We start from the raw sequence: 8,966 nt of genomic DNA on the forward strand, positions 1-8,966 counted from the left end.
TTATATATAAATACCATGGTAGGTTGATAAGCTCACATTGCTCTTCTCTTTTAAGTGTAAAGTTATATTTTTTAAAAATAAAAATTGACCAGATATAGAACATTATTATTAACATGACATATGTATCTTAAGTCCAAATTCAATGATTTAACCCATCTAAAGGGTGTAAAAAATCACGTCTTCATGTACACCGGAAGGTTATAATCATTAAATGTGCATGTGAGCTCCATAGTTTAGCATAATTCCTGAAATTGAAAGACATATATGTTCTGATTCAATAAAATTCACTAAATGTGGACTCGACATAAACCACTTTGAGCCTCCATCAAAGCACACAAACATTTCCATTAAGATGCAGTAAGCCTTATATTCAATTACTTAAACCCTTGAACTTCATTTTAATTATTTATTATGCATTAAAAATAAAATTGCATTAATTAATGCTTTCAGGCCGCATATAATTCCATCACAACCATCACAATTTGCTGATGGATTCTATTGTTTGCCAAAACATGCTTCATGAAACTAATATCATAAAAGCTGTATTGTGAGCATAAGTGGGTCATCATGTTTGTCAATAATAATTTGTTTTAGACAATATCTAAATATACCAAGCTCTATATTTTCTGAAGTGAAAGTTTAGAATTGTTGAAAACTATTTTTCCATATCGGGACAAAGTCAATGACAGGGCATCAACTTACAAAATGGAACCTTCAAATGTTTTTTAAGAGCATGTTTCTCACATTAGTTTGAATGACCTGTGATGATATGTTTTATTTTTTGGATTTTTATTTCTTTCTTCATCGAATAAAAGCTTTAATTTTTTGTTATTTTATGCATTAAACTTTAAGGAACGTAATTGAACTGATTTCCATTTAGAATTTAGTGGAGTAAGCTGAAAATGCACATGTATGAGTTCCTTTTCATGCCATTTCAATGCTACTCATCTGGATTTTGTCTTGTCATTTTCTGATCACTATTCGTGATCATTGCGAGAATTGAGGTACATAAAGCAATGAATGCCCCTTTGGCTCTATGATGGTTTGATAGTGGACGAGATGTGAAAAAGTTGTATGTTAAGGACTTTTAAAAGTCCTCAGTTCCTCAAGTGTTAATATATAATATTACGTTACACATTTATTGACAACGTATGATATTTTTGAGCTGTAATTGTTATAATATATGGTATTAGATTTAAATATGATTTAATCTCTTCACAGAATTTTAACTATGAAAAAATTGGGTTATGATATATCATTTGGCATGGGGATTCATATCATATGTGGAGCCTAAGTTTTTCGTTAAAATATTATGGGATAATTTAGGATGGAACAAAGACAATAGTGTTGCTTCTCTTGCCTAAAAATAGGATGCCCCTTGATTGAAGGTTCCCAGCCAGACAATTGAAGACAATAGTCTTGAATCACAATTGAAGGTTTATTTTGGAGTTCTCATTGCCCCAAGACTAAACTTATCTTTTGCAGACTCAAAAGGATGCCCCTCAAGATGGGATTAAGTAAAAATATTTAATATCTTCTATTACCCGTCTGATTCATAATTAATAAAACAATGCATGATTATCCTCAACTTTTATTCAGCTAACGATCCTTTCTCGTCGCCAAGGTCGGACAAGGATTAGTCCATACATTTTTTTGATTTCAGACACCATACAAAATTATTTTCAATCAATGAGGGGGGGTGAATTTCATGATAATATGTATTAAATTCATTATTTCCATGTACTAAATGATGACAATGAAAGCTTAATATGCAACGATGGATTGCGTGTTATCACACAAAAAAATTCAAATGATGAGCTTGAAGGGCGTAATAAGAGGATCAAGAACAATAACTGCTTCCACCAATATCACTAGATCTAATGGCAATGATTGATTTAGATCAATAGAAAATCGTGCAAATGGAACTAATCATTGTTATAGAAAAAGGGTACTGATTCATTGAATCAAACATTCAGCTTGCCTTTCGGCATTTTTCTCCTTCTCTTCTGCATACATCACGAACAATCTGGTCAAGGGGAAGATAATATATGCAGTCCGGAGCTCAATGTTCTGATGCATCTCATCAATTCGAAATCCCGAATTCAAACGCCGGATTTCAGAGTCCGATACTCAAAAGCTTTAAACACGCACTGGTCCCCAATTTATCAGCTCATTAGACTGTCTATCCGCGGGCCCTCGGCAAATTTGACTCGGCCTTCTGAATTACTCTGGCTGGGACCTTTACTCTAACATGCTGGCTGCTGCGGGACAACCTCACCAAGTTGGTACCTACAGAAGTGTACAAAACGCGGGGTGATGCCACGTGTTGGATGTCCCACTATATAGTCATATTTTACTCGCGAAATACTTTCGTTCTATCCGCCAGAATGTGCCAAGTTGAGCATAGGTGGATAGCCGAATTGATGACGAAAAGGATAGAGCGATAGACTGAAAGGTGGAAGAGAGAGAAAGAAAAACAGAAAAGAAGTCAGAAGAATGACAGAAAAGATGGCGTAGGGACCAGGGGACAGGTAGAGACTAATATTCATCGGTACAACGGAAATACAGACGAAGAGCAACGGATCTTTGAAGGCCTAAATTTTGGTTGCATGTAGCTGGGGTTGAAAAATATTTAATTTTCGAGGGTCGTCTTAGCTTGAAAAGCCCATGGCAGGTCTTGTCACACGTCAAGTAAAGTCCAAGCTTATGCTGAGGGTATTGATGCCTGGTAATCGTTCACTTATTTGAATTATTGACGCAGAAGGAATGGTTTCGAAACGTTGGTGGGAAGGGATTGGAACAGGGTCAGACAAAAGCCTATAGCTTGCATTCTGGGGTCTTAGTATTTGGGATATCTGCTAAGAAAAATCAAGAGATAAATGCATAAGTTATTGACCCCTGGTAATCGTTGACTTCTTTGAACTGTGGACGCCAAATGAATAGTGCGGAAACGTTGGTGAGAAGTGCCTGCAATAGGAGCAAACAAGATCCTGTAGCTTGCCTCATGGGTTCATAGTATTTAACGTGCCTGATAAAAAAACACCATAGCTTCATGCCAAGGTTATTGTTCCATCGTAATCGTCGACATATTTGAATTGTCGACGCTGAAGGAATAGTGTGGAAGGAGTTAAGGTATCGCAAGAAGGTCAAACAAAAGCCTATAGCTTGCCTCCCGAGTTCATAATGTTTAAGGTGCCCGCCAAAAAACACAATGGCCTTTCTTTTCATTTGATCAGACTAAGGTAACATGGCAAAGAAGGGATAGAGCGTTTGCAGGAGAGTAGCGGCGTAAGCGCCGCCTAGGATAAGTTGAAGGCCCCGATGGCATCTAGGACAAGAGACGCAAGCTACGTCGTAGGATTTGACAGCTACGAAGACATTGAATTCACAAACTTGGTCAGTCAGAGGAGATAAATGGAAGAAATAGTAAATTATCTCCGTTTGGTTCGCCTATTTAATGAGTACTTGACAACTCGTTGGAGCATTCAGTTTGTGTTTTGTCTACCCTTTCTCTCTCTCTCCGTGTCTCTCTCTCTCTCTCTCTCACTCTCTCTCTCTCTCCCTCTCCTCACTTCCTCTCTCTCTTCTTCACCTTCGTATTTATCTCTCAGGATCTATCTCTCTCCCCGGCTGTCGCGCTGCGTTAAACTAAGTTAATGGGATGTTTCCTACGTATCCTCGTTGCACAGTTGCACTACGTATTTCTCGTATTTCTCTATCTACGACTCTCTCTCTACCTCAAGCCCGTTATGGGCGACGCTATCCATGTCTTGTCAGCAAAAGAAAAGTCGGCCCGGGGCCGTTTAGGCGGCATCAAATTCCAAGATCGAGTCCCGTCGAAAAATCTTAGTTTTCATGCCAGTTTTTCGCTGAGAGAACCAAGAAATATACGCATGCACGCAGATCTCGACGTCATATCGCGGGGGATTTCTAAAGAAAGGTGGGCGGGTGCAGTCCTAGTCTTCGTATCTGATTGACGGGACCAGAATAACAATGCGGTCTGATTCTACAAGTTTCTTGCGCAAGCGCTGATGCTGGGCGTCTACTCTGACAGCTCCCATGGAAATGGAATTATCTATGCGCCGGGGAAATAGCGTACAGCGCCGGTCGAGATACCGAGCTCCGAAAATGAGGACAACAGTTCTTCAGACGGGAGCTATCGTCACAAAAGATGCGATATCGTTGACGAGACTGGTGTCTGATGGGCGCTTCTCTCGGGGAAGCCCTAGCTCGCCGGCACCCACTTTCTCCTCTTGATTTCCCCATTAACTCGCGCACAGTCCTGCCATTACATCGCTTCGCATTCGGCGCGTTCTTTTCTCTCTCAGAAGATCAGCAGGTACCTCTGAAATTCGTGCCAATTCTCATGGATCGCCGTCGGCAGCGAGACGGCAGAGTATCTCACTCAACTCTCACACTCTCATTCACTCTTGCTCTCACTTACTCTTACGTATTCGCACTTACTCTCCCACACAATATCTTTCTCTCGATCTCACATTCTCTCTCCATCTCCTACACATTCTCTATCTCCCTTTCACTTGCACACTGTCTCAACAAGAATTTCACAGCAACAGTAATGATATAGTTGTTAGGTCATAGGATGCTGTGCCATTCCGAGTGTTTTTAGAGATGGCTGGGAGAGTTTTTCCGCTGATCGCATGCATCCGATCAGGGGATACTTGCGGGACTCTTCGAATAAAGTCGCTGGTTCGTCTATATCAACTGATGTTCCTTCTTAGGATTTCTAGTGGCTAGAGAAGAAGACCACGGCGACATGCAGACCCACGGCGCAGTAGGGAGTGAGATGAGAACGAGAATAAAGAAACAGTACTTGGATTAATCATGATCGATTTAAGAGATTCAAGAAAGCTCTCTTATCTTGTCAGCGCGGCTACATAATAATACACAAGGAAACCAGAATGGATATCGAAAACAAGATAGTAAGCCGAAGAGAACTTACGATTCACAGAGAGAGTGAGAGAGGGAATAAGAGAGAAATTAGAAGTTGCGGTGATCTAGTGAGTAGACGTTGAACAAGAAGACGACTTGGAAGCACTGCACTCTTCTTTGAGGCCAGTGCTTTGGGTAGGGAAGAGCTCCAGAGTCTTGAGAGGCCTGCAGAACGAAGGAATGGGCGGAGTCGCTTCAGCCACCACCATCCACTCGTCGCCGTAGCCAGGCGAACATCCAGGAGAAGGCTTTTCATCGTCCCTGCCACACATCTCCAGCTTCCCCACCAGATTCATCACCTCGGGTGAATCGGCATAGCATACCTACAGAGAACGAAGGAAATATTATTCCACTGGACAAATGCAAAAAACACGCTTCAAAGTTTTTTAAAAAAAATTGTACTCCACTGAAAAATAACTAAACTTAGTCATATATGAACATAGTAGTATCTTTCTAAGGTGGAAATCCAGTGGATAAGGATAATATAAGCAAAAGATTAAGTGGTTTCAAAGTGTATGCTGAAACAAGTTCATGGAGATACACAGAAAAATTCAAATATGAGACTTTGCTTGTCCGAGCGAGAGAGAGAGAGAGAGAGAGAGAGAGAGAGAGAGAGAGAGAGAGAGAGAGGGAGAGGGAGAGAGAGAGAGAGAGAGAGGAGTACCGGCTGGAGGAACGGAGGAGGGAGCTGGTGGTGCTCAAGGGGAGAGCGGAAAGGGTCGATCTGGTGAAGATGGGGAGTCTGATGGCTGAGCATTTGGTGTTGCTGCAGCATTTGGTGGTGTCGGCTAAGTCTCCTTCGAAGCTTCTGCCTATCCCTGGCCTTGTGATTCTGGAACCAGTAGAAAACGTTCTTCCCTTCTATCTTCCCATAATAGGAAAGATGGGCCGTGATCTGCTGTATCTGAGAGTGGTTGGGAGTTCTCACCCCGCTTCTGTACATCTCTTCCAGTATCATGAGCTGCTCCGGCGTAGGGCACCATCTCGTTGAAGGTACTTGAGGCATCCTCTAGAGAGTAAGTCTGGCTTGAGAAAGAGATAACGCGTGGGAGGCAGGAGACAAAAGAAGGGAAGAAGAGAAAGGCGCCGGAGACAAAAAGGATGTGCGAAGGAGGGGATGACCCGGTGGAGTTTTTAAAAGTAGAGGGGAATGGGAAAGAAAGAGTCTGGTTCTGTCCTCCTGTTCTTGTTCTGTAAAGGCCATTCAATGTTGTTTTCAATGTTCGGCCTTTTACCTCTGCGCTTCTTCTTTTCTATTCGAGCCAGACAGTCCCCCGAGCTCCTGAGTTAGATGGCGAGGTCAGGAGAGAGAGTGAGAGAGAGAGAGAGAGAGAGATAAATAAATAAAAATTGAGACTGAGAGAGAAAGAGAATGGGTTCTCTGGCCATTCCTGTGCCGTTGCGGGTGTCATTGATGAGCGGGAATGACACGCAGCTGGGGACACGCCTTTCTGTCTACCATTTTCCGTTGCAGTTGCGTGAATTATTAGAAGATGATGCCCTTATGATTCTCGTCTGCTACCTCGTCGATCATCTTGCTTCTTTCAGAAGCTAAGCTTCCGCCCACACGAAATTCTCCCTGCCTTAGCATTTTTCAAACTTCTGAAGAGCATTAGAAACCCTTCTCGTTTAGATAAATCCGCGGTAAATCGATTCACAATAACGAAGGCAAGTAGTTTCTTAGTGGGTCTTGCAGGAATATCCTCTGCAGTGGTCCTGGAAAAGGATAAGTAATTCTGAGGCCCTCCGCGAATACATGAAGTGTCTCTCCTCCGATTGGATGATCGGTGGTCACGAATGGAATTGAATCGCTGTCACCGACGGCAACGAACGAGATGAAGGCGGTGGTGGTTCTTGTCTGATGGGGGAGACAGCATTCTGCGATTAACTTATGTCGACCCATCCATCCCTCTGGACGGCGTTCTCTGCCTTATCGTCTCTAACGAGCAATTGAAGTACCAACCACTTGATCTGGACCTCCATTCCCTCTGAATTGTAGCATTTATGAGACAGTCCCCAGGCACTGCAGTAATCCTCTAATCTCTCGGCAGAGTCTCCTGCACTTGTCCTTCGAGCGCGTGTAGTGGACAGTCACGCCTTTCTTTCTTTCTTTCCTTCACCTCGCTTGCTTCTTTCTCTGGTCGCCGTGCTTGCACGGAACATGACCTCAGGCTCTGCTGCCTCCGGCGATGGGACTTGAGGGATTTAGAGCGGCGGGGACGCCGCTCTCTGCGCGTTAACCGGGTTTTCACGCGTCACGCCGCCCACTCTATTGCACGCGTCTGTCTATCCGAGGGATAGGAAGAACTCCGTGGAAAGAGCCAGGGAGACTGAGGACTTAATCCCTTCATGAATCCTAGGTTTAGGGTTCCCTGATCCCCGGGGAGATGCTAGATACTGAGGTATTCTGCCCATTAAAATACGAGTTCTTTTTATTGTTAAGCAAATCGTTAACATAATGCCTTCATAAATTCTAGTTTTGGGGAATGTTAGGGAGAAAGTTCTGGCACCGACGAAAATACTCTCTATATTTTGTTGAAGGAAACGACTTGTTAACATAATGCCCTTATGGGTGTTATGTTTAGGGATTTCGGATCCCCTGGGCCTGGGGTATTCTAGACAGATAGAGATACTGTGTCTATGAAAATACGCGTTCTCTTTTTTTGTTAAAAAAGCAATTCGTAAACCTTGGAAAAATGCAAGAAAGAGAGGATAATGTGCCTAGGAAACTACACTCTTTTTTGTTTAACAAGGAAAAAAGTAACATAACGCCTTCATGAATCTCGGTTTAAGGATCCTTAAGCCCCATAGGAATACTAGGAAGAATGATCATGTACCCACGAAAATACGCACTCTACTTTGTCGAAGGAAACAATTTGTTAACCTAATAATGCCTAGGTTTAGGGCTTTTGGAGGGAAAGCTAGAAAGAAAGGTCTCGCACCCCCTTAAATACGCACTTTTTTGTTAACCAAATGCCTTCATTGGTTGTGGGCCATTTTGAATCCCTGGGCGATGCTGGAGTGAATGATCTTGTGCCCATGAAAATCCCCCCTTCTTTTGTTAAAAAGCAATACGTTAACCTATCACCTTTATAGCAGTCTAAAAAAAAAAAAAAACCTATCACCTTTATGGAATCATGGGTCCTTATCTTAAGTGATCTCTGAACTCCTGCGGATGGTAGAGAAAAAACAAATACGTTCATGGCACCTTCAACAAAATACGTTTCTTCTACAAAGTATTTGTTTTTTTTTCCAACAAAATACACTCTATTTCTCTGTTGAAAAAACTACTAAAACCTACTTCGTCTCGGTAAATAGAGCGCATAGCAATCATTCCGGCCGTCTGCACGGTGGCGCATTGTTCCGTCCGTCTCGAGATCGGACTTGTAGATGCCCTGGCGCGGTTCCCGACGGATTCCTTGATGCCAATCGCCGTGTTCGGCCCACATTGTCGAGGAAAGCCTCCAAAGAATAGAGTTTTCTTGCGCGAGAGAGAACAGCTGGAGGCAGCACCGGTCAGGAGGGATTTTAATCATTTTGGCTGACTTCATTGTTTTTGTCGGAATCCAAAGATTAGCCACCTGCGTCGGAAGTAAAGTCGCACGAGAGAGAGTCTGAGACTGCGAAGGATCCGACCCGGAGCTTGCGCATGGAAGAGTAGGGCATCCGATAGGGATACGTAGGCATAGGTTTTGACATTCCTACATACGCAGACAGAGCTATAGAGGTAGAGAGAGAGATAGAGAAAACCAGAGCGACAGAGATAGAAAGGAGAGAAAGAGATAGAGAGACAAAGCAAGGAAGAGAGGGAGAGATAGAGAGATATTAAGATAAAGAGACAGAGCAAGGAGGACAGGGAGAAATAGAGAGAGAGAGAGAGCAATATATCAAGATACAATGGGATACATGTATAGAAAAGAGAGCGAGATGGAGAAATAGGAAAAGAAACAGGTAGGAGTCATGAAAAAAGAAAGAGAGCGGTAGAACGATAAAAAGAGGTCTATAGAAAGAGAGAG

At 42.7% G+C, this 8,966-nt stretch overlaps 2 protein-coding genes across 4 annotated transcripts in view; both read right to left on the reverse strand.

The window, feature by feature from the left end:
- Positions 1–4,904: 4,904 nt before the first annotated feature.
- On the reverse strand, positions 4,905–7,030 carry LOC144701884 (WUSCHEL-related homeobox 3A-like). The gene is made up of 2 exons (XM_078573682.1): positions 5,615–7,030; positions 4,905–5,273 (listed from the first exon to the last, which is right to left on the reverse strand). Exons 1-2 carry the CDS (start codon positions 5,954–5,956, stop codon positions 5,016–5,018), a joined length of 600 nt encoding a protein of 199 aa, XP_078429808.1. The 5' UTR covers positions 5,957–7,030; the 3' UTR covers positions 4,905–5,015.
- Positions 7,031–7,881: 851 nt separating this feature from the next.
- Positions 7,882–8,966, reverse strand: part of LOC144713260 (uncharacterized) — a 4,013-nt gene continuing 2,928 nt past the window's right edge. Inside the window, exons 3-4 of one of the 3 annotated variants that reach the window (XM_078587957.1) lie at positions 8,532–8,651; positions 7,882–8,450 (exon numbers count right to left, since the gene is read on the reverse strand). The gene's annotated coding sequence lies outside the window, so the exon portion shown is untranslated. Of the gene's footprint in view, positions 8,652–8,966 lie in introns of all 3 variants that reach the window. The other 2 variants (XM_078587854.1, XM_078587919.1) reach the window with 2 other exon arrangements.

The sequence above is a fragment of the Wolffia australiana genome, chromosome 1 (assembly GCF_029677425.1).
Source record: "Wolffia australiana isolate 7733 chromosome 1, ASM2967742v1".
In the NCBI taxonomy this organism is placed as follows: Eukaryota; Viridiplantae; Streptophyta; class Magnoliopsida; order Alismatales; family Araceae; genus Wolffia; species Wolffia australiana.

What these genes read in the sequence shown, in the direction of transcription:
- LOC144701884 (XM_078573682.1), bottom strand. Translation starts at nt 5,956, where the DNA reads ATGCCTCAAGTACCTTCAACGAGATGGTGCCCTACGCCGGAGCAGCTC. An exon ending in CTCCTCCGTTCCTCCAGCCG is followed by an intron (nt 5,274 to 5,614) that starts GTACTCCTCTCT and finishes CGTTCTCTGTAG; the next exon opens with GTATGCTATGCCGATTCACC.